Here is a 26,338-nt window from a genome sequence, read left to right as displayed (position 1 = left end):
CTTCACTATCCTATCTACCTGCGACTCCACTTAAGGAGATATGAACCTACACTCCAAGGTCTCTTTGTTCAGCAATAGTAAGTGTTACTATTAAGCGTAAAAGTCCTCTTAAGGTATGCTTTCCCAAAATGCAGCACCTCGCATTTATCTGAATTAAACTCCATCTGCCACTTCTCAGCCTATTGGCCCATCTGGTCCAGATCCTGTTGTAATCTGAGGTAACCCTCTTCGCTGTCGACGACACCTCCAATTTTAGTGTCATCCGTAAACTTACTAACTGTACCTCTTATGCTCACATCCAAATCATTTATGTAAATGACAAAAGTAGAGGGCCCAGTACCGATCCTTGTGGCACTCCACTGGTCACAGGCCTCCAGTCTGAAAAACAACCCTCCACCACCACCCTCTGTCTTCTACCTTTGAGCCAGTTCTGTATCCAAATGGCTAGTTCTCTCTGTATTCTATGAGCAGAGATAGAATGAGTGTAAGGTATCAATGAGAAGATGGTAGCACCTTCACTGGCAGACAGGAGAAGGTTATTGATCTTCATATATTCTGTGCATTCCTTTAGATGATTGAGACTGCATTGGCCTGGAAGGTTGGTATGGTCCCAGTAGAATGGCATCCTCTGTTAGCCTGGGAGAAAAGGACATCCTGCCTCTGCATCACCCCATCTCCATCAGCAGCATCTTCATGTCCATACCCACAAAGAGAGGTACTAATTTTCCATTGTCTGCCATGTCCAGGCCAATGTCAAGAACCACGCAGAGCAGCTCTGGACTGAAGCTCTTGTCTGAGTGCACAATACCTTTTCAAAGATGGTGCTGCACCACGGATGTTGATCAATTCTGGGATATCCAGAAAGTGGCGAGTTGTTTTGGAAATGGTACATGGTATGGTGGTATTAGAACATGATCGAGGGACACCAAAGGGTGAGGTAGGTAATAAATCAGGTGGGTTTTGTAAAACAAGGTGAAAGTCAACACATGTAGTTTCCAAACTTTTCACGCTTCAGAAACAAATATCTGGTCACTAGAAAATCTGGTTCAATTATTGTACCTAGCACTGTATGAATTCTGATGAGTCAGACTAAAAACTGGCTGGTAATAATACAATGAATCACATGCTTTCAAGTCTTGATAGACTGTAGTTTAACAAACGTTTAAAATGCAATGAAGTGTTGATTGATAGCCAGGCTGCAGCTGCTACCTTAATGGACTTGAGTTTATGCTTGAGTCACTGAAGAGCCAAATTCTACATCTATTAAATTCCTAGACATAAACGCAATTCTTAGTCCACCAACTCGATGGGTGACAATAGTGTGACACCTACAGATAAAGATGCAGTCTATCAATATTTACAATTTCAATTCACATATGAATAATTCAAATTTAAAGCAAGTTATCTTTTGACTAATTGCACTGATTGGTGCTGTGTTGCAACAATGACTGCCTTTAGCAAAAGGAGATCAAAGTGTGAAAGGTTGCCAACTGACAACTTAAATTATTTACATTATCAATTAAACACGGTTCCTTGAGATTTTCCAAAGGAGATATCTTCAGAGGGATAACTTCCCCATCACACTCTCTCCTATCCCTTTGTCTGCAGCTGATATGGAAGTGGCGGATCCAATTTAATAATGACCCCTGATTCGATAGTAGTGACGTTTAGACATAAGCTTTTGATGAGTAACTTTGTCAAAAGCTTTTGATAAATCTAATATTGTCATGTCCATACTTTAATTTCTATCAAGACTTGAATCTAAGTCATTAGAAGTCTGGAAAAGCTATATTTTGGTTGACTTTTTTGACCGAAACCCATGTTTACTGCCCACCAGAAAACTGAGTTTCAAAGTGATTCATGATATGTAAATGAACAATATGATGCATTCATATCAAAAACAACATTATATTTAATCAGGTGGAGAGATAAGTCTATAAAACCACGCCATCTTGGAACATATTAAGCTCTGGGTTTTTTGAAATATATGAAACTATTGGTGGCTTTCACCCCGCCAAAAACAAAAAGGATTTTCTCCTTTCTAAATTAGCCACATTTTATTATACATAAACAAGTACGTTGCAACTTCAAAAACCATCATTTATTCAGTATGTAATGATGTATAACTAATGCAATATTCCATGAATGGCTTACAGTAGGATGAACAAAATTTACCACATAGAATTAGCAATCTGCATGATTTTGAATGCTATTTAAAACAACAGCAGTTTTTTCCAATATTCACCATGTAAGTAACATTCATATCAAGGAGTAACATTAGGAATGAATCACAACATTCTCATGAATATTAACAGATAAAGATCATTCAATTACTCACTGCTCACCTTTAAGTACAAGTGTAAATCTTGTGGCCCCATCATAGATTCTAATTTTGCAAGAAAATAAACTAGAATCACTTATGTTTCTTCTGCACCCCACACCCCCCATTCCAAAAGAAATACCTGTACCTGCTTCCAAACTAATAGAATGTGAGTATTTTGTCATCATATTGTGCCATGCTTCATCCACAGTGAAAGGCGAGTGTCATTTCTGATCTAATCAACCCATTATTTTATACTTTTTTTTTAACCTTATTTACCCAGGGGCTAAAGGATTTTGGTTAATTGTTGTACTTTCCCCCTTGGGCTCAAATGTAATCATAGTTAAACAATTAAAACTTTGCAAGGACTGCAGTTAAGTGCAGTTACAATAAACCTCTTACAGCTATACTTTGATACCATTTTTGCATTATTTATTTTCTCTCCAGTGTTATTCATCAATGTGCTCCCATAGCACAGACAATAAAAGGATACCACAACACATGTTCGTGATAAGAGTTTTGAGAGCAGGTTGGACCAGGATTCCAGATGCAAAGAACAGGAGAGATTTGGGACTGCAAGTGTTTAAACTGCTGGGTTTTCACTGCGTTTTTGATCAAGAATCAGACCTCAAGATTGGTTAGTTAAGTTAATTAGATCTAAAGGAGACTTGCCGCTGTTAACATTCAGTCTGAGCTCCACTTCCATGGATGATTAGCATCACATTGTTAATATTTAATTCTCAACTTCATTTTTAATTTCCAAAATGACCGTTTAAACTCTGTTACAGTGTCCCGCTAAGGCCTAGCATCCTTTAACATAGATTTAATTCGGCTTAGTTGACTTCGTGATTTTAAATGGTTTGCAAGAACTTCAGTATGGGAACCATTGCTGCCTCTAAGTTCACAACCCTGAAATCTCATCACACATCACTATGGACGGGAGTGGCTTCCATGTCCCTTAGGGTTTGGGAAGCCCTGGTCCATTACCTTCCACATTTAGATCCTGATGAAGGGGCTTTTGCCTGAAACATCGATTTTCCTGCTCCTCGGATGCTGCCTGACCTACTGTGCTTATCCAGCACCACTCTAATCTTGATTTAGATCACTGTTCAAGATGCTTTTTCCAAGGTCTGGTTTGGATTTTTGCTGTCCATTTATACATTTATTTTACTGCAGCTTTAAATTTCTCTTGGTTAGAACGAAATTAAAAATTATCTAGATATAAATATCATATTTACAAGTTACCAATGTCTGACCACCATTTAGAGAAACTGCATTTTCTGTTTGATAAGCCATCTTTATTTCTATGCCATCTAGAAATAAACTAACTCAAATTATTCAAGAAGTATCAATTTCAGTCAACAAATTGTTTTGAAGAAAAGGATAATCTACAAAGTATTTTGTGATAGACAGTGATAGCCAGCACTCAAAATTTCAATACAAACAGGCCACATCCCAACCATTACACATTTTTATATATCCTTCATGTCAGCCGTAGTTCTAACCTCATGCGCTTTCACTGTTCCTATATCCTCCTTACCATAAATCATATACCTGTTTTGATTGTAATGAGGTCAGCCAAGTGGACATCATAGAATGTGAGTTCCTGATTAGGTCTATTAATCTGGTTCAATCAGTGAGCCCTGGCTGACAGATATAAATATGAGTGTTAAAAGAGGAGAGGAGACTGATTCTGTTGGTGTCTCTTCCCACTAAAGAGGGGTTTATTTTGAAGTTTTTGTTTCTTCTTTTTTATTATTGCGATTGTTTGTTTTATGGCTTTTCTTTCTTTTTTGCTTATTTGAAGCTGTGCTCAGCTGCACAGGCAGCTAAAGAAAGAAAAAGAAAAATAATAAAGAGGAGTGTCAAAGGTTCTGCACACTTTGAGAGTTGGTTCTGAGAAAGCCAATGTCAAATACTATGCACGTGTAAATAAAGGGTGACTTGGTGACAGGGGATACCCGTCTCTGTGGAGTTATTTCAATACTCAACCTATTCTTACATATTAATGCAAAGTTAAAAGTGACAACATCAGGCTATAGTCCAACTGCTTTATTTGGAAGTACTAGCTTTCAGAGCGCTGCCTCTTCATCCGGTAACTCGTAGGGCAGGATTATAAGACACTGAGTTTATAGCAAAAGATCAGTGTCATGCAATTAAAACAATATATTGAACAAACCTGTACAGCTCTAAAAGCTAGTACTTCCAAATAAACCTGTTGGACTATAACCTGGTGTTGTGTGATTTTTAACTTTGTCCACCTCAGGCCAACACTGGCACCTCCACATCATATTAATGCAAGTAAACACTGTCCTTAAATGTGATTCTATCATAGCCTTATTATTTCTGTCACAGAAAGATTCAGAAAAGGATTTCCTGTCTCTCAGGTGATGAATAATGCTAAGCATGATGACTTAAATCAGACAAGTATCCAAAAATCAGATTTTCACCACCAAATTAAACTTTCACAAGTAAACACTCATATGATGACTTTCTCACTATCAGGTGGTGAAAAGTCTATATACATGTATATGCATCTCATTAATACCCTAAAAACTTGAATTAACTTCTCCTTCCCAAATAACTTCCACCCAATTGAGATATAAATTCGACTGCGGAAACCAAGCATATGGTCCTCCAACATCAGCCAGGTGAGTATGTAGCTTTCACTTCCTCTAATAATATCTTTGCAATATTTCTTCTCTTTACTTCTGTTAGAAAAATGACAACTGCACTAGATGCCACCATGTCTTCAAAGGTACTACATGTCCCTGGACTCTCACTGCACCCAATTGGTTAATAACAATGCATTAGCCAAGACTTCTCAGGTAGTACTTTAGCACAGAAGGAAAGGCAGGAAAATATTGGTGTAGAACATAGTGAAGAGTTAATCTGAAAGGGGAATATGTGTTGAAGTGTGATATGGTGCGGATGTGATGCATATGCCAACAGTTTATGTGGTGAACACAGCATACATGCTTGAAGAGTATGGTGATATGAGAAAGAGAGAGAATGCTCAATAAGGCGAGGGCAGATTCCAGTCAGTCAGGGGCCAGTCCTTGAGCTGGGACATTCCTAGTCCAGGACGTAGACACAGTCAGGCAGCTGGTCCACTGTAAGTCCAGGGAGTCATGCAGTTATAATCTGGTGACAGTCTCTGCAGTCAGGAAAATTCAGTCTGTGCTTTGCTGGGATCGCCTTGCAAATTCAGCCTGGACCGTTCTCTATTTTATCCTTTCTTTACAAAGAATCTCAATACAGTGCAGTGTATGGAAGCAGGCCTTCCACTCTGAATATGTCCCCACCCCATAACCTCCACTTTGTTCTCAGTCACCCATCCAAACCATAGAAAGGTTATGGTGTAAAACAAGACCATTCAGCCCATCGATTCTGCACCATCAGAATAAACTAGCTTTTTAAAATTCATTCCAGGATGAAAACATCGCTGGCAATCCAGCATTTATTGCCATCCCTAATTGCCCAGATGGCAATTAAGAGTCTATCACATTGCTGTGCATCTGGAGTCACATGTAGGCCAGACCAGGTAAGCAGTTCCTTTCCCTAAAAGATATTAGTGAACCAGTTTGGTTTTTATGACAATCAACAATGTATTCATGGTCATCATTAGAATCTTAATTAAAGATTTTTATGTAATTCAAATGGTGGGATTTGAACCTGGGTTCCCAGAACATTACCTGGGTCTCTAAATTGTTGATTGATAATACCACTAGGGCATTGCATACCCATTGCTGCCCACTCTAATCCCACTTTCCAGCACCTTGTTCAGGTTGCAGTACTTCAAGGGCAGTTCCAGGTTTCTTTCAAATGTGTTGAGGATTTCTACTTCAACCATCAAACTGCAGGATTACTAGTCTCTGACATGCTCGTGAACCAACAGTATTTATTTGGCTAGTCCAGTTCAGTTTCTGGTCAATGGTAATTCTAGGATGTTGACAATGGGGGACCCAGTTACAATCATGCCATTGGATATGGGGTAATTGTTAGATTCTGTCATTGCCTGGCAGTTGTGTAGCATGAACATTACTTGCCACTTCACAAGTCAAACCTGGATATTGTCAATATGTTACTACATTTGAACACAACTGCTTCAGTATCTCACCAGTTGCAAATGCCACAAAATATTTTCCAATCATCGACAACATTCTTACTCTTCACCTTATGATGGAGGGAAGATCATTGATGAAGCAACTGGAGATGGCTGAGCTTAGGACATTATCAGGTAAGGGCCTTTTGTGGCATGTGGTAGTGTCCCTATCTCTAAGCCAGAAGACTTGGCTTCAAGTTTCATCTGCCCTAGAGATGTGCCATAACATCTCTTTCACAGCCATCACACTGCGCCCTTACCCCCCCCCCCCCCCCCCCCACAACCTCTTTATTTAGATTCTCAGCATTATCCCTCTCCCTTATGGAGTCAGAGGCAAAGTACAGTCAGCTCTGCTACAATAAGTCTTTTGTTAACACGAATTGGCTGTAACGCGATTGGTGAATTGGGAATGCTGTTTCTAAAACACAAACTTGTAAAACGTGTGTTCGCTATAATGCAATTGGATTGCCAACACTAAGTTGTATCTGTTTTGTGCAATTTTTATATAGCGAAGGTTCGCACAGAAACAGAACTATTGTGTTATAGAAGAAATGACTGTAATCATAAGTAGTCAAAACAACCATCCTGGTAGGCAGTGCTGGTTAATTGCTCCGTAATTTGCAGTGGGTATACAAAAAAACAGCTGTGTTCTCAGTGGGCACCATGGGAACTGGGGAATGTTATCTGCCCCTCCAACACCACTCTGAATTTTGTCCGTCTTGTTTAAGCCACCTTTTTGGTTTCTGCTATTGTTATATTATGTCTGGCAGATATTGCTTGTCAATTGTTACGTATCAGTTGTTTTAATGAGTTAATTTGGATGTAGGTTTTCCAAAAAAATGGGCTGTGTGTGGTGCAGTGATAGTATCCCTTCCTCTGAGCCATGAGGTCTGGGTTCAATTCCAGAAATGTGTCATAGCAGGTTTATCAAAAATATAACATTCAATACCTTTAGAGATGGAGGCATTCAGAGGATAGGGTGCTTCATTTCCTATTCCAATTCCATTTTGATTTAGACCCCTTTACCTCATCTTTGATGTGCTTTGCATGTAAATTATTCAATTGGAAACATGGGCAATTTACTGGGGAGGGTTAATAGATAAAAAAAAAACAGTAATTTGGTGATATGTCAAAAAAAGTTCAGTTGTGTGTAAGAGTCTTTCTGGATACAAAAGAAAACAAAGAAAAGAGCTATGTTTTCAGGGCTCTTGTAGCACAGTGGTTGTGGCCCCACCATGAGCTAGAAGGCCCAGTGTTCAAGTCCCACCTACTCCAGAGATCGGTCACAATATATCTGAACAGGTTGATGAATTTTTTTTTAAAACTGGGTTTGGGCAGTACTTGTATTTTTTTTCTTTCTCTATACCCAGAAGCGTGACCACACGCAATTCCGCAACTTTCCCACCACCAAAATCACCATGACTCTTTTCTCATTTTCCTTTCTAAACACTAACTACTATGAGTAAAACACCTGTGTAGCCAATTAGATATTTTAAAGCAAAGCTCACGATGGATAATATGAACAATCAAAGGTGAGGGGACAAGGAGAATGGGAAGGGGCCAAATCAAAATGAAATTGGAGGGGGAAATAAAGCAATACTGCCCATCTCTCTCTCTAAAGACATCGAGAGCATTGAGGGCAGTGCTTGTATTGTGTTAATTAAGTGATAAAATGAATGATTTAGTGGTGAGTTTAAAACTAAAAAAAAAGTCTTGTTGTTAACGTTTGATAATATGTCAACTGGTTAATTCATTAAATGGGTGGTAAGTATTTTAGATATTTTTAAACCAACTTGTTCAGGTGCATTAATGACATTTCTGAAGCAAGTGAGATTTATACATAGACCATGTAATCCAGAGATGAGGGGTACTACCACTGTTTTAAACTTTTTAAAAAGCTGGGGTTTTTACATTGGGTGAATTAGCAAATTGATGGTAGGTCTTAAAATAAAAAAAGGAGCTGTGTTCTCATGACAATCTTGTGCCACAGTGGTTGTGTCCCTACCAGTGGGCCAGAATGTCTGGATTTAAGTCCCACCGGTTCTGGAGGTGTTTTATAACATGTCTGAGCAGGTTGATTGAAATACCTAAAAAAAAGCTGAATTCTTGTGAGGATTTTGTGCCATGGCAGTCATGTCCATCCCTCTGAACCAGGAGATACGGGTTCAAGTCCCACTTGCTCCAGAACACTATTTCTGAACAGGTTGATTAGAAAATATCTCCCAAGAACTTCTAGATAGGTTAGCTATTTAGCCTGGCCTGAGGAATCCTGGCCAATGAACTGGCAGGAGCTGGATGCATAAGTCTCCACATGCCTAGGGTGCTGTGCTGGACTGCTTAAACTGCTATCTCACACAGCTGGAGCACCAGTCATAAACCGGCTGGTGGCCTTAATGCTGTGATACTGGCTGGTTCCTTTGACTCCTCCTCTTGACTTTGTCAGTAAAATCCAGAAGATGGTGATCAAGATGAACTGTGTCACCACAGAGGTTCAGAATACCCCCCCCCATTGAGAGCAGTGAGCCACCAGCATGCCTCTGTAACCAGGTGGCGACTTTCCACCTTCATACCTTGCAGCAGCAATACCTTTACAATCGAGCCTCCTCCCAAAGGTGTGACCTGGCAATGCATTTCAGCCACTGGATCAGTGACATGCAACTCCTATTCATAGACTGTGAGCATCTTCAGGTCTCCCTCAGACGCTGCCAGGATCTGATTAACGTCTAGAATGTGGTCGGTCGGCTCATGCCAGGTCTTCCCACCATCAGAAGTGGCGGTTGTTAGACAGCTTCTGCTCAGAAATCTGCACCTGCACCATCAAAGGTTCTGTGGTTGGCGCAGGGGAGTGCTATGGACCTTGGTGCGGGCAGGGAGGGTGTTACCAGAGTCAGGGTCGTGCTGGGTGGCAAAGGCCTGGGCTGAATGTTGCCGCAGGAATTTACAAACAAGGCAGTGTTGGACATCCAGCTCATGGCCAATGCTATCTATTGATCAAAAACAGCAGTGCTCGAAGGGAGGCCATTCTAATGTGCAGTGGGGTCTGGCCTGCATGTATGCCTTCTCAGACAGAATTTCGCATCAGCCCTGGGGCTCCAAAGTGCCCCTCAGATTTCATGGCCCACAACCTGAGCCATGTCATTGTAATGCTCTCTGTGTCCTTCTGTCTGGTGTGAGGGAGTTTCCTATATGGCTGCTGCTGTATACCATTCATTTCTTCTGCTTTATTCACAGCCTGGACACACCGTGGTGTGGATCCTCAGTGGAAGGCTCTCTACACGCGAGTCCTCCTGCTTTACAATAGGGACCTGGGGTGGAGAGTGTTGCATACAGCAGTCCTGTGCAATTGCTGACTGCAGTGGTTCACAGCCCATTTATTTATTTTACAGTGCTGTGGAGTCAGTGAACTATATATTTATTGGTTGTGAGCGATTACATCCTCTCTGATTATTTATTTTAAAATGTTTTTAGATGGCACTTCAGCCTCACACTCCTGGTCTTTGGCCCTGTTCAGAGAGGAGCAATCAAGTCAAAGAATCTCCTAGTGGGCCTGGCCAGTGTGACGATCCACAGGTCAAGACAGCTGGCAATGGACGGGGGGTCATAGTCCCCGGCTGCCTTCCATTCTTCCACAACTATGTTCATATCAAAGTTAAAAATCACACAACACCCGGTTATAGTCCAACAGGTTTAATTAGAAGCACTAGCTTTATAGAAATTCTGTGTCTTACAATTACCTGATGAAGGAGCAGTGCTCCGAAAGCTAGTGCTTCCAATTAAACCTGTTGGACTATAACCTGGTGTTGTGTGATTTTTAACTTTGTACACCCCAGTCCAACACCGGCATCTCCAAACCATGTTTATATCAAGTATCCTTGGTGAGGCGGCAAGTGGTGTCCAATAATACCCTTGAAACTTTCAGAGACAGTTAGGCACAGTGGAAGTTGGAGATCATAATTACACCCTCCAACTCTATCTTAATTTAGTTCCCTCCTCTTTCCTTACCTTTTTTTTTAAAAATGGTTATACTCACTCTAGTGAGTAAAGTTTGATTATCATTTGCTTAATTTGTAACAAGGGCAATTTGGTGGTAGTCAAAAAAGACATTTAGAGGTCTGTAATAGCATCACTGGACAGAAAAATAAAAATATAAATAGATAAATAAGCACTTGGTTCTCATAAGCATCTTGTGCCACATATGGGTCATAAGATGTCCAAACATGCTGTTTAAATAAAAGAGCTGGGAACCCATTCCCCATGGGTGTTGGCTTCTAATAAAGTCTGTTCTAGTCAGGAAAAGGTTCAAAACTGATGTTTCTGCTCAACTGTACGTTTCTTAAAAAGAAACTGGAAAAACTATTCTGCCACAAAATAATGTGCTTCATCAAACGTGTCATGTAAACATTAGAGGGAGAGCTTGAAGGTTTTGTTATGCAGCAGATTGTCTGTCACTGATATGCAATTTTTATAAATTACAGTCTTTAGCACTTTTCTTCCACCCATCCACTAATAAGGCCAGCATTTACTTCCTATCTCTAATTGCATTTGAGAAGATGATTAGTCACTTACTTGGCTATAATTAAATGCTTGCTAAGCTACTTCGAAGGCAGTTAAAAAAGAACCACACTGCTGTGGGTTTTGAGCCACATCTATGCCAGACTGAGGATAAACAGCCAAATTCCTTTGCTGAAGAAGGTCTATAAACCTGAGAAGTTTTTACAACAATCTAGTAGTTTCATAGTCAGCATTACGATGCTGGCATTTTATTCCAGATTTTCTTCAATTTAATTTGATTTCCTCAGCTGCCATTTAAGTCATATCCTGCATTACTACTGTGGGTTTCTGGATTTGTCCAGTAACGTAGCCACTATCTTGTGATAATGGAATCCATGTTGTATTTTCTATCTTCGTCTTGCACAGCTATCTATTGTCGGCTGTCAAATTCCTACTCCAAAAAGCAATGCCATGTTTCTTCTTGAATACTGAAACTTAAGTTCCCCTTGACACAATCATTTTGATTTACGAGGACATGCAGAATGTGTTTCTTTAGCAATACAACTAGCTGCCATTGAGTGGGAAGCAGACACTAAGGGTAATTCCAGGATAAGGAGATGTTGCCTTCTTTATTTGGAAGAATTCACTAGAGAATTTTAATCATTTTTATAAGGTATTGAGCTCAGATTTTGGCATGTTAGGATTTTAATTTTCTCAAGACATGCTGCTTTTGGGACTTTCTGCAAACAGAGTACATTTAATTTCACTCACCATCTCCATGAGTTCTTTGTTTTGGCAGTGCTGGGTCAGGAGAATAGGGAAGTCCACATAGCAACTTTTCCTGTCTTTAATTTGGCAGGCATTCAACAAGAAATTCTATTCTGCAACTTTCTATTACCCAGAGTAAATTCTAAAATAGATATCGTTCGACTTAAGCACTTTAAAAAGTTAATAAAAATACTTCAGTTTTTAGCTCCTGGATTTTATGCCCTGTAAAACAGGGCTTGCTCGTGCAATACTGCAAGTGGGAAGTGTTGAATTACAGTGCTTCTATTGCTATGAGGGTGGATGAACTCGGGATGCAGGTTATGGTAAGCACATCAGTGCAATTTCATGCTTGTGTTGTTACAGAAAATGCCAGTACAAGACATCAAGTAAGCTTGTAAAGAAAGGTTTGGAAATATGCGGATTATGGAGATGTTGATGTCTGCCCTGTATTAATATCAAAGAGTTTGATTTTTGAGTGAATTCAATTTAACAGCCCATAAAACCCAGAACTAGATATTACATGGTATTCTTCTATACTTTAAGGCACTTTAGCTGAATAATATCACATTATATTTTGGATCTCCCCTCAAGTAAAGCAAAGAGAATAAGTTGCTGAATAGGTTTTTCATTGGCCCCTGAACTACCACCAAATTAAAAGCAAAATTACAATATGAAATTCCTCCCCTTCAGCCCTCAAACAACAGGAATGAGCAGAGATAGACAAGCGTCGAAAGGGGTTAAAATATGTATTCTGATATGTTTGCTGAAAGCAATTATACAGCATACTTGGGGTAATTTAAGACTATAATATTCACATGCCAAAACCTGAAGAATTATGAAAATTGTTAAAATGTTACATTTGCTTCTTCCATGTGCAATCATAGACACAGCCACTAAAAAGAATTATAGAATTGGTACAGTTTAGGAAGAGGCAACATAGCCCATGCTGTCTGCACCAGCTCTCCAAATGAGTATCTCAAATACTCCTCATTTCTCTTATAACTTTACTCATTGTTTCTTATCAAATCACAGCCCAATTCTCCTATGAATGCTTCAATCGAATCTGACTCGACTAGTCAGGCAGTATGTTCCATACTGTAATCATTCACTGTGTGAAGAATTCTTCCCCTCCCTAATCACACTTTTTTCCCCCACTTAATTACTTAAAATCTGTACCCACTTGTCCTCAGTTCTCTCATGAGTGGAAAGATTTTATGCCTACATAGAGTCATAGAGATGTACAGCATGGACACAGACCCTTCAGTACAACCCGTCCATGCCGACCAAATATCCCAACCCAATCTAGTCTCACCTGCCAACACCTGGCCCATATCCCTCCAAACCCTTCCTATTCATATACCCATCCAAATGCCTCTTAAATGTTGCAATTGTACCAGCCTCCACCACTTCCTCTGGCAGCTCATTCCATACACGTACCACCCTCTGTGTGAAAAAGTTGCCCCTTAGGTCTCTTTTATATCTTTCCCCTCTCACCCTAAACCTATGCCCTCTAATTCTGGACTCCCCGACCCCAGGGAAAAAACTTTGCCTATTAACCCTATCCATGCCCCTCATAATTTTGTAAACCTCTATAAGGTCACCCCCCAGCCTCCAGGGAAAACAGCTCCAGCCTGTACAGCCTCTCCCTATAACACAAATCCTCCAACCCTGGCAACATCCTTGTAAATCTTTTCTGAACCGTTTCACAACATCTTTCCGATAGGAAAGAGACCAGATACTGAAGAATTTTAAATCTCTTTTTTTAAAACAATCAGATCTCCTTTCAGCCTTCACTTCTCCAGCGAAAACAATCCCAGTTTCTACAAAAAAACCAATAGAATTGTGAATGTTTGAAATTAGGAACAACAGAAGTTTCTGTTTTTGTTCCCAGTTTCTTAAACCCATCGTCATAGTTCCTCGTCCCTGGAAACATTCTATTAATTCCCTTTTGTACGTTCTCCAATGCGTTCTGATTCCTTCCAAAAGGCAGCCTCATGTGCAAACATACTAACTATGCCTTCTATGTTCACATCTAAATCACTTATAAAAATAATGAAAAGAAGTGGACCCAGCACTGATCCTTGTGGCACATAGATCTCCAGTCTGAGAAGGATCCCTCTTCCACCACCCTTTAATCATACCTTCAATTTTGTATCCAATTGGCTAATTCACCCTGTATCCCATTTGACCTAACCTTACCAACCAGTCTAACACATGGAACCCACATTGTCACTGGCCCTTTTATTCCATGACCTAAAACTGTGGTCCCATATCTGTTGTGTAGGAGAGAAATGAAGAGGCATGCTCCCTAATATTATAATTACCCTCAGCATGGTGTTCCTATGGCAGCCAGTCTCACCACTGGAGAAACATGCAATGCATTTATTTTAAAAACATTATTTTAAAAAACAAAATAATTGTTTGAAGGGGAGAGAGACTAAGCTTCACATCAAGTCTTGCTAAAGGCTAGATACTTCCTAAAGAACTTTTTTTCCAGAGAGGGCATAACTGGAACTGATGAAACTTGAACCAGGCCTCTTCGCTGAGAGGTAGGGACACTGCCACTACAGACGATGTTAGTGTGGGAACTCTTGCACCAACTGAAACCTTAACACAAGCGAATTCAGAATTTGGAAAGCGTGCAGCGTTTAAAGTTGACTGGCTTCAGCGCTTGGTGTTTTTGAATCTGTAGTCTGTACTGTTTGTCCTGTTCGGGTCCAAACTCTGCTGGTTTAAAGTGGTCCGGAGTCCTTGTGGGATGAGTTGGTTACGGAGGCAGGCACTGAGGAAGCAAACGTGGCTGCGGTAGCGAGTTTGTTTCAGGACATGGTTGAAGAGCTTCAGGGCAGAGGAAATGACCTGGGAGTCGCAGTGGGAGAGGGACTCGTTGTAAAGGTGCGCGCCAGAAAATAACAAGTGACCACAGTTGTCACTTGACCCTATCCCTCACCAACTCCAGAGAACAGCGATCAGCCGCTGCCGAGTGCTCCAGGGAGGTGTATATATAACACACGGTACAGGCTCACAAAAATCAGCTCAATAACTCAATCAGGGAGGCGCGCGCTTGACATTTTGTTTTCATATCGTGCCTTTTCGAACAAAAAAAGGCGTTAACTGGAAAACAAAACAAAATACTCCCCCTCCCCCCCAGCCAAGAGGCACCGAGTTACCTGTGTGAATAGAGCGAACTGCATAAGCGACAGCCTGGTGAAAGTTAAGGCGAAGATGCACACAAGTGGGTTCATCCGCCCGTTTTACACCCTCTTCACGCCAGGGATTTCAATGACCGCAGGCCGGCGATCATGATCTCGGCGGCTGTCTGACTCAGGATAGTGTCTTCAGCAACGGAGGTAAAGTTGCTATCTCTCTCTCTCTCTCTCTCTCACGGAATAGAGAGAAGCACTAATTCCAAATAAGCCCAGCTCGGAGGCACACCCGGTGGATTGGGGCTGGAGGCAGCCGATGTGTTCAGCAGCTGTCTGTCTGTCTGTCTGTTTGTTTGTGTCTGCCTGCCCCGGCTCGCACACTTGTGAAAGAGAAAGTTCAAATTGCAAACCAAAGTCGAGGAAGCCCGAAATATCACGTATCGCGACCAGACGCAACAAACAGTGTGCGTGCCTGTTTCCACCGGTTCCTTCCTCACTCACATCGCTGACAGGGAGAAAGTGAGGGCTGCAGATCAGAGTCCACAGTGTAGGGCTGGGAAAGCACAGCAGGGCAGGCAGCATCCGAGGAGCAGGAGAATCGACCTTTCAGGCATAAGCCCTTCATCAGAAAAGAGGCTTGTGGGTCTGGGTTGAGGGATAAATGGGAGGGGAGGGGGTGTTGGGAGGAAGGTAGCTGGGAAAGCTATAGGTAGATGAAGGTGAGGGAGAAGGTGGCAGGTTCAGAGGGGGGAGTGATGGTCGGGTCCGGAGGGTGGTGCCGAGTTGGAGGCTGGGGTAATGGGGCAGTGTGGGAGGAGAAATGAGGAAGCTGTTGAAATCCACATTCATCCCCTGTGGTTGCAGGGTCTCAAGGCAGAATATGAGGGGTTCCTCCTCCAGGCATCAGGTAGTAATGATTTGATGGTGGAGGAGGCCCAGGACCTGCAAGTCCTTGACAGAGTGTGAGGGGCAGTTGAAGCGTTCAGCCATAGGGCGGTGGGGTTGGTGGATGTGGGTGTTCCAGAGTTGTTCTCTGAAACAATTCGCAAGAAGGAATTCTGTTTCCCTGATGTGGAAGTGAGCTGAAAATGTGTTGCTGGAAAAGCACAGCAGGTCAGGCAGCATCCAGGGAACAGGAGAATCGAGGTTTCGGCCATAAGCCCTTCTTCAGGAATGAACTCAGGAAGTGACCACACCAAGTGCAATGGATGCAGTAGATGACATTGGTAGAGGTACAGGTGAATTTCTGACGGATGTGGAAGGATCCCTTGGGGCCTTGGACGGAGGTGAGGGAAATGGTGTGGGCACAGGTTTTGCACTTCCTGCAGTGGCAGGAAAAGATGCCAGGAGTGGCATGTGGGCTGGTGGGGGGGTGTGGACCTGACCAGGGAGTTGCAGAGGGAATGGTATTTTCGGAACGCTAATAGGGGTGAGAAGGGAAATATGTTTCTGGTGGTGAGATCCGTTTGGAGGTGGCGAAAGTGGCGGAGGATGGCGTGCTATATGTGGAGGTTGGTGGGGTGGAAGGTGAGGACCAAGGGGGTTATGTGCTGTTGCATTGGGAGGGGTGGGGTTCAAGGGTGGTGGTGCGTGAAGTGGAGGAGATGTGCACCATCAACCACCATGGGAAGGGAAGTTGCGATCATGGAAGAAAGAGGCCATCTGGGACTTTCTGAGGTGGAATTGGTCATCCTGGGTACAGATGCGGCAGAGGTGGATTTTTGTGATAGAGGGAAGGTGATTGAAGAAACTGAAGGTGTTTGGGCCAAGGACACTCCCCTTGGGAACTCCTGCAGCGATGTCCTAGGGCTGCAATTGTTGACATCCAGAAATCATAGTCATCTTATTTTGTGCTTGGTATAGAACATACAACATTACAGCACAGTACATGCCCTTCAGCCATCTGTTGCACTGACCCATGGAACCAATCTGAAGCCTATCTATCCTACACTATTCCATTTTCATCCATATGTTTATCCAATGATCATTTAAATGCCCTTAAAGCTGGCGAGTCTACTACTGTTGTAGGCAGGGCATTCCGCACCCTTATTTCTCTCTGACTAAACAACCTACCTCTGACATATGTCCTATATCTATCGCCCCTCACTTTAAAGCTATGTCCCCTCGTGCTAGCCACCACCATCTGAGGAAAATGGCTCTCACTATCCACGCAATCTAATCCTCTGATCATCTTGTATGTCTCAATTAAGTCATCTCTTAACCTTTTTCTCTCTAACGAAAACAGTCTCAAGTCCCTCAGCCTTTACTCATAAGACCTTCCCTGCATACCCGACAACATCCGCGTAAATCTCCTCTGCACCATTTCTAATGCTTCCATATCCTTCCTATAATGCGGCGACCAGAATAATATGCAATACTCTAATTGCCGCCACACTGGAGTTTTGTACAGCTGCAACATGAACTCATGGCTCCGAAACTCACTCCCTCTACCATTTAAAAGCTAACACACCGTACACCTTCTTAACAACTCTATCAATTTGGGTGACAGCTTTCAGGGATCTATGCACATGGACACTGTGATCTCTCTGCTCATCCACACTACCAAGAATTTTACCATTGGCTGAGTACTCTGTATTCCAGTCACTCCTTCCAAAGTGAATCACCTCACACTTTCTGCATTAAACTCAATTTGTCACCTCTCAGCCCAGCTCTGCAGCTTATCTATATTCCTCTGTAACCTGCAAACTCCCAATAGTGTGATCTCTCAATACTTGTTTCTAACCTCAGCCCTTACTACCTCAGTAGACGAGTCCTCATCAAATGTCCTTTCTGCCGCTGTAATACTGTCCTTGACTAACAATGCCACACCTCCCCCTTTTTTCCCTGTTCTTAACCCCGGAACCTGCAACAACCATTCCTGTATCTGCTCTATCCATGTCTCCGAAATGGCCACAACATCCAAGTCCCAGGTATCAACCCATGTTGCAAGTTCACCCACCTTATTCCGGATGGTCCTGGCCTTGAAGTAGACATGCTTCAAACCACCTTTCTGCCTGCCAGTACACTCTTTTGACCTTGAAACCTTATTTATGACCTCATTACTTTCAACCTCCTGTATACTGGAGCTACAATTTAAGTTGTTACAATACAGCTTAAAATCCCCCCAACTCATTTAAACCAGCAACACAGAAAAGATTTATCCCATGCAGTAATCTGAAAATTCGAGAGGCAAAGAACTATTTATAGCAAAAATTAACAACTTTATTTCTTAAAATAAAACAGAGAATAATGAACTAACAACTATTTACAACTCCTTCCTCTACTCTATCTTTTACTTTTCCTTATATAATACAAGTCCAACAAAACCCCTGATTAAGATTTACAGAAGAATTCAAACTTCAAAACCAGCCAGCTGTTGAATCTTCTCTTGCTATCTTCCTCTGTAGATTTGCTTTCCAGGTTGGTGTTGATCTTTTTTAACTGCGCAAACTCCTTCTCCAGATAGGGAGAGTTCTTACTAGCAGCCTACATCTGTTGGTCTTTTGGCAGTTCTCCTCAACTGTTCTTGTTTTCCCGATTTATACCCCAAAGCTTAGGATTGTGTCATTGATTTTTAATATTGTCAACATACTAAATTCAAACTTGATTGGAATTTGGTATTTTTGGGGGTTGGCCTAATTCGAATTGTTTTTGTCTCCAGTCAACCAGCTACTCTAGCTGCTGGACCAAAAGGTTACTTTATATCTTGTTTAGAACATTTGGTGCTGTCAGGTAGTTCTGCTAGCTATTAACTTTCTTAAAGGCACAGTATACTTCTACACCTTTATAACAAGGGTTCCCATTCCCTCACTGAATTAGTTTTGAACCCTCCTGAAGCACATTAGCAAATTTCTGCCCAGGATATTGGGAACCCTCTGGCTCATTTGTAGAGTTCCCACCTACCCCAGAATGAGTCCCAATTATCCAGGTATCTGAATCCCTCCTGCACCATCCCTGTAGCCACATGTTCAACTGCTCTCTCTCCCTATTCCTCACCTCACTAGCATGTGGCATGGGTAACAAATCAGAGATAACAACTCTGTTTGTTCTTGCTCAAAGCTTCCACTGTAGCCCCTTGAATTTCTGCCTTACATCCCCATCCCTTTTCCTATGTGGTTAGTGCCTATGTGGACCACAACTTTGCGCTGCTCCCCCTCTCCCTTAAGAATCCTGAAAACACGATCTGAGACATCATAGATCCTGACAACACACCAACTGCGAGTGTCTCTCGTTCCCACAGAATCTCCTATCTGTCCCCCTAATTATGGAGTCCCCAATGACTACTGCTCTTCTCCTCTCTCCCCTTCCCTTCTGAGCAACAGGGACAGACTCTGTGCCAGAGGCTTTTACCCCATTGCTTACCTCTGGTAGTCATTCCCCCCCCCACCCTGCCCTAAACAGTATCCAAAATGGTATACTTGTTATTGAGGGGAACGACCACAGGGGATTCCTGCACTGTCTGGCTGTTCCCTTTCCATGCCCTGACTGTAACCCATCTGCCTTTATCCTGTATCTGAGGTGTGACTACATCCTTGTAGCTCCTCTCAATTACCCCCTCAGCCTCCCAAATGATCCGAAGTTCATCCAGCTCCAGCTCCCTAATACGGTTTTCAAGGAGCTGAAGATGGGTACACTTCCCTCAGATGAAGTAAGTGGGACACTAGAGGTAACCCTTACCTCCCACATTCTACAGGAGGAGCATTCAACTTCCCTAACATCTATTCACACTGTTTTGAATTCCCAAAGAGACTACTGGGATTTTTAAAAATCTAGTAACCTTACCAATCCGGCGCACAGATTCTTTTACTTAAGTTAGAGGAAGAGGATGGGTGGGAGACAATGCCTAAGTGGCGTTTTGGGTAAAGCAACACCCAAATTTATTACCTCACTTACTCAGCAGGGCCATATCCACTGCTGGTTGGCATGCGCTCCATCTATACACGAGGTAAGTTTTTAAAGGATGAATTTACCTTCCCAGCAGCCCCTGGTCCTCGCACTTACTGCTCCCACTCCTGCTGAAAATGGAGACTGCAGACTCTCAAGGTAAGTCCCTTTAGAGGGAAACTTAACTTGGGTATGATTCCAACTAGCAAAGTGTGGTGGACATAGATTCAATTCAGCTTTTCAAAAGGGAAGAAAGAACATTTGCAGAGAAATGGAGACTGAAGGCTAGCTAAATTTATCTTGCAGGATGCCAGCAAGGATATGATGGGCTAAAAGCCATAGTTTGTGCTAAGGCCATTGTATGAGTGCAGTGACAAATGACTCTTTTTGAGATTGTTAAGAGGGGAAGTGGTAAGCAGATCTTTCTCAATATCAGGCAGGTTGGTTGAGTACAGGGACATTGACCCACACCTCCCTAAAGTTACAAAAGTACACTGCACTCTTTACCTGTAATACTGATATGGCTTAAAATGTCCACCAAGCCTTGTCACCTTTGCATTGGAGATAACAATTTATTTCATATGCATTTAAAGTAAAATATTTACAGCAACCTTATCTTGGGAAATTGGTATAAAAGTTCAATTATATTTGATTTTTAAAAAATAAAATTCAAGCCAAAGAATTGAAAAAAATGAATGGAGTTGAATTGAATTGATTATCACGTGTACTGAGGCACATTGAAAACCTTTGTCTTGTGAGCAATACAGGCAGATCACTTAGTTAAGTAGCACAGATAGATAAACAGCAGCAAAAACAAAAACACAGGTACGGGAGAATGTTAAGAGTTTGTGAGTCCATTCAGTATTAAAACAACAGTAGGGCAGAAACTGTTTTGAAACCGGCTGGTGCGTGTGTTCGGGCTTCTGTACCTTCTCCCAGTGGTCGAAAAACATTGCAGTTGGGATGGATCTTTGAGAATACTGGCGGCCTTTCCTTGACAGTGGGCCTGGTAGATGGATTCTATAAATGGGAGGTTGGCCTTTGTGATTGTCCGGGCCGAGTTCACCACTCTCTTTAAAAGTCTCCAATCTTGAATGGTACAGTTGCCATACCAGCTAGTGCTACATCCAGACAGAATGCTCTCGATGGTTCACCTATAAAAGTTGGCAAGGGTATTTGCCATCATGCCAAATTTCCTCAGCTGCCTGAAGAAGAAGGGCCTTTGTAACCAGTGCATTACATGAAGAGTCCAAGAAAGCTTATTGTGGATGACCACTTCCAGGAGCTTGACACGCTCCACTTGTTCCACCTCTGTGCTGTTAATGTGTAGGGGGCATGAGTAACATCCCACCGAAAGTCAATAATGAGTTCCCTGGTTTTGCTGGCATTGAGAGCTACGTTGTTCTCAGTGCACCATTTTTCCAGGTCTTCCATCTCCCATCTGCTTCGTCGCCATCTGAAGATGGTGGTGTCACCAGCGAACTTGTAAATGGCATTAGTCTGTATTTGGCGACACAGTCATGGGGATACAGTGAGTACGGAAGGGGGCTGAGTATGCACCCATGGGGTGCTCCAGTGTTGAGTGTTCATGAGAATGAAATATTGTCCCCAATCTTCACTGACTGTGGCCTGTGCATCAAGAAACTGAGGATCCAGTTGCAGAGAGTGGGGCTTAATCCGAGATCGCTAGGTTTAGTAATCAGTCTTGAGGGGATAATAGTGTTGAAGGATGATGTGTGGTCAATGAGTAGGATTCTTATGTAGCTATTCTTGGTGTAAAGATGTTCTAGGGAGGAGTGAAGGGCAAGTGATATGGCATCTGACATGGATCTGTTGCTCCAATAGCCAAATTGGAGTGGGTCAAGAGTAGTGGAGAGGCTAGAGTTTATTAATGCCATGACCAGCCTTTCAAAGCACTTCATGACCACCAAAGTTAGGGCCACTGGGCGGTAGTCATTGAGACATGCTGCATGAGCCTTCTTAGGCACAGGGATTACATTAGCCCTCTTGAAACAGGCAGGGGAGTGGCCCGCTACAGGGAGAGATTGAAGATGCCTGTGAAAACCTCTGCCAGTTGATCTGTGCATGGTCTGAGTGCAGGGCCTGGTGCTCCGTCTGGTCCCATCACTTTCCTTGGATTCACACGAAGGAAAACTGATCTGGCCTCTGATACAGTGACTGTTGGGATAGGTTCGTCAGGACTTGTCAGAATAGGTGTTACCTCTCCGCCGAAATTCTGCTGAAAGTGAGCATAGAAGGTGTTGAGACGACCCAGGAGGGATGTGTCATGGTCTGTTATCTTGCACTATCTCTTTTTCGAACCGGTGATGTCATTCAATCCTTGCCATACTCGCCGGGTGTCTGTCTGGGTCTCTGGTTTGGATCAGTATTGGTCCTTGGCTGTCTTAATGGCTATGCGAAGGTCATACTTGGATTCTTTATATTTGAGTGGGTCTCTTGATCTGAAGGCCTCACGCCTGGTTTTTAGCAGGTTCTATGTATCCTGATTCATCCAAGGCTTCCTGTTGGGAAACACCTGGATTGACTTCCTCGGTATGCAGTCCTCCACACACTTGCTGATAAAGTCTGTGACGGCGGTGGCGTACTCGTTCAAGGTACCTGCGGACTGTTTGAACATGGCCCAAATCAGCCGAATCCAGACAGCACCGGAGTTGATCTTCTGCCTTCTCTGACCAGCACTGGACCTGTATCTATGAGGGCGTCTCCTGCTTGAGCTTTTGCCTGTAAGCCGGGAGAAGAAGCACAGCATTATGGTTGGAGTTCCCGAAATGAGGGTGGGGGATGGAGCGGTAGGCAACTTTGGTGTAGCAGTGGTCTAAAATATTCGGGCCCCTAGTGGGACAGGGGATGTACTGGTCGTACTTGGGCAACATCTTCCTCAGGCTTGATTGAAGTCGCCAGTTACAATAAACAGGGCCTCAGGGTGTTCGTGGTGGAGTACAGCACATCCAGAGCTTCCTCAACCTTTGCTTGTGGCGATATGTACACAGCAGTTAGTATAGCAGCGATAAATTCCCATGGTAGATAGGAGGTAGATAGAATGTTGATGTTTGTCGACCATCTTAATACTTTTTATGTCTCACTAGGACAGTGCAGTGGAAATCAAAGCCAATTATTCTTGGGGTCATCACAAAAATTAAAGAATTTTAAAAGTATGCAGAATTTCCCATTTAACCTGACTTTCACACCGAGGTTGACGAAAGCTGTGGACCAGGTTCCTATACATAACAAGAATTACTATTCATTGCAAGAAAATGAACCACAGGTAAGCAATTATGAAATGTCAGCCTACAAATCTACTCGTTAAAACTTAAATCCCTTATAAATTCCCTCTTACAGAAAAATATTGAGGAAAACATTATGGGTGTCATGAGGGGAGGGAAAGACTAGGAAAGCAGTTCAGGAGTTCCTGTTCACATGGTCTGCTCAGCTGATTCTTGGACTGATCAGAACACTACTTTCTCAGTCTTCCTTTCCCAGACGTTTTCTCTGCTTTTTAAGGATTTACCGTGTGACTGGTTCACACTAGTAAAGATCTCTGATTCATTCATTAAAAGTCACAGCTTACAGCAATTGCTATAGGAAGACTAACTGGTTTTCTTCAAGTAGCTTTTACTGCAGAATACAGAGAAATCTCTTGAGTTGATGGAGATCTGTAGGTTTGTCTGTACCTTGTCCACAGCCACAAGCTGTTCAGCTGCCTGAGAACCAAGCTCATAGTTGTTGGCAGGCAAAGGGCTTTTGCTATCATTAACTGGTCATCAATCAGCTATTTATTGCTCAGTAATTCTCCATTTGTACACACCCCTCAGTTCTAGCTTGTCTGTAGCCTACTGCTTGAACACAAGTTTTGTCGTAGGCACTTACCATGTGTGAATGTTAAAAATCACACAACACCAAAAATTTTTGACTTTGCCCACCCCAGTCCAACACCGGCACCTCCATATCATGAGTGTCATGTTATTTGTTTTCAAAGGTTACAGACCAGCTTCAAGGCATCCTTGGTTTTTAGAACAGTTTTTTTTTCTCATTTCAGTCCACAATAAAAATTACTGAACAATAAAAAGGCATGGTGTCTAAGATAGAAGTGTGTGGATAATAGATGTGTAAAGTATGACTCAGCGCAGAATATTTAGAAAATATTTCATTGCATTCCTCTGACGCATCAGCTGAGATTTATTGTAGATCAATTGCTCCTACTTTAAAGCTGTGAAAATCAATTAAGGATATACACGTTTAGGACTTGGGTAACACCAATACAAAGGTTGAATCTACATTGCAGAGATTACATTTGCAAACTTACTTTGCATTTCATACTTTCACACACATTTGTGATTAAGCAGCTTGGCACATTTTCTTGGGGTAAGAAATAAACTGACTGTGGCATTGGGCCAGAAATTGTTGGGAAAATCATGACTCATCACTATTACTGATTCACAAACTGTTGCAATTTGTGGTGAATAAGGTATGCCATGAATTTTGACTTTCCACAAATTGCTGAATATTTTCACCACTCCACCAGTACTAGCATCACCTAAGTTGGAATAAAAGTCATCTTCTCACCTTGAAGCTCTCCTTTGAAATTTATTACAGCAATGTAACTGCCTGATATTTGACATTAATGAATATAATTTTTGCTACATAAGTTAGGGCTAATAAGGACCCTCTTCTCACAAAGACCCCTTTAATAGCATGGTGTATGGCTTTCAGATGACAGTAAACTATGGACATCCAGAAAGGGAATTGCAAAGCTGTAGGTTTTCTTTCCAGCATGCGAATAGTTATTCCTGTGTCTCTCTCAAAGCTGTCTTAATACTCCAAAGACATTGTATATCTACTGCTGATGATGAAAAGGAGCAAAGAGTACAGATCTGTTGAGTGAACAACCAAGGGCAAAGCTGTCAAAAAGTGTGGTGCTGGAAAAGCACAGCCGGTCAGGCAGCGTCTGAGGAGCAGGAAAGTCGACATTTTGAGCATAAGCTCTTCAGGAAATCTGATTCATTCCTGATGAAGAGCACATGCTCAATGTCGACTCTGCTGTCCCTCAGGTACTGTCTGACTGGCTGTGCTTTTCCAGCACCACACTTTCCGACTCTGATCTGCAGTCCTCCCTTTCTCCAAGGGGAGAGGCTGACCAGTTTGATTGTACCCCCAGTGAAGTAACTTTTTTTTATTTCAAAAATATACTTTATTCATAAAATACTTTGATGATCTGTACAACTGGACATGCCATACATATGTAAACATTCCATTTGGTCAGCAGAGCCCAAATGACTGCATGGGCCCCCTGTTCTTCGTTAGGCAGACAGACTTTACACAGTGGTCTTTCCCGACCGCGCCTTGGCGGCAGCTGCCCCGAGCTTCAGCGCGTCCCTCAACACGTAGTCCTGGACCTTGGAATGTGCCAGTCTGCAACACTCAGTCGGGGTCAACTCCTTCAGCTGGAAGATCAACAGGTTTCGGATCGCCTAGAGAGCGTCCTTCACCGAGTTGATGATCCTCCAGGCACAGTTGATGTTCGTCTTGGTGTGCGTCCCGGGGAACAGGTCGTAGAGCACGGAGTCCCGCGTCACAGTACTGCTCAGGACGAACCTCGACAAACACCACTGCATTCCTCTCCAGACTTCCTCTGCATAGGCTCATTCCAGAGGGAGGTGTGTGTGACAGTCTGTCCCCCCCCGCAGCCGCTTCGAGGGCAGCGTGCGGTGCGGCTGAGAGTCCGGGCGTGCATAAAGGATCTCACAGGCAGAGCCCTTATCACCACCTGCCAAGCCATGTCTTGGTGCTTGTTGGAAAGTTCTGGCAATTAGGCATTCTGCCAAATGGCTTTGACAGTCTGCTCAGGGAACTGCTCGATAGGATCCGCCCTCTCCTTTTCCCTAAGGGTCTCAAGAACACTACGTGCTGACCACTTCCTGCTGGACTTGTGGTCAAAGGTGTTTTTCTTCATAAACTTCTCCACGAAGGACAGGTGATACGGAACGGTCCAACTACTCGCAGCGTTCCGCAGCAGCGAGGCTAGGCCCATCCTTCGCAACACCAGGGACAGGTAGAACCTCAGTACCTGGTGACACTTGGTGTTTGCGTACCGGGGATCCACGCACAGCTTGATGCAGCCACACACAAAGGTGGCCATCAGGGTGAGGGTGGCATTGGGTGTATTTTTTCCCCCGTTGCCCAGATCTTTGTACAGCGAGTCCCTTCGGACCCGGTCCATCTTTGACCTCCATATAAACTGGAAGATGGCCCGGGTGACTGCAGCGGCACAGGCTCTGGGGATAGGCCAGACCTGTGCTACGTATAACAACAATGACAGTGCCTCACACCTGATGACCGGGTTTTTTCCCGTGATGGAGAGCGACCTTAGCTTCCATCTGCCCAGTTTCTGCCTCACTTTGCTGATACGCTCCTCCCAAGACTTGGCGCACACCCCAGCCCCCCCAAACCAAATACCCAGCACCTTCAGATGGTCGGTCCTGATGGTGAAGGGGATCGAGGATTGGTCGGCCCAGTTCCCGAAGAGCATGGCCTCGCTCTTGCCTCGGTTTACCTTGGTCCCCGAGGCCCGTTCGAACTGGTCACATGTGCACATGAGTCTGCGCA

At 43.0% G+C, this 26,338-nt stretch overlaps 1 protein-coding gene across 10 annotated transcripts in view; it reads right to left on the bottom strand.

Moving 5' to 3' along the window:
* Positions 1-15,333, bottom strand: part of LOC122539382 (interleukin-15-like) — a 210,967-nt gene extending 195,634 nt beyond the window's left edge. For all 10 annotated transcript variants that reach the window (XR_006309061.1, XR_006309060.1, XM_043674170.1 and 7 more), the window contains exon 1: positions 14,855-15,333. Coding sequence is in view for 8 of the 10 variants with exons in the window: in XM_043674170.1 (XP_043530105.1) it covers positions 14,855-14,929 (75 nt within the window). In the remaining 2 variants the exon portion in view is untranslated. The remainder of the gene's footprint in view (positions 1-14,854) is intronic.
* Positions 15,334-26,338: the final 11,005 nt, after the last annotated feature.

This window comes from Chiloscyllium plagiosum, chromosome 32, assembly GCF_004010195.1.
Source record: "Chiloscyllium plagiosum isolate BGI_BamShark_2017 chromosome 32, ASM401019v2, whole genome shotgun sequence".
NCBI classification, from domain to species: domain Eukaryota; kingdom Metazoa; phylum Chordata; class Chondrichthyes; order Orectolobiformes; family Hemiscylliidae; genus Chiloscyllium; species Chiloscyllium plagiosum.
Note: the sequence above shows the minus strand (reverse complement) of the source record. Positions and strands in the feature narration are given on the sequence as shown.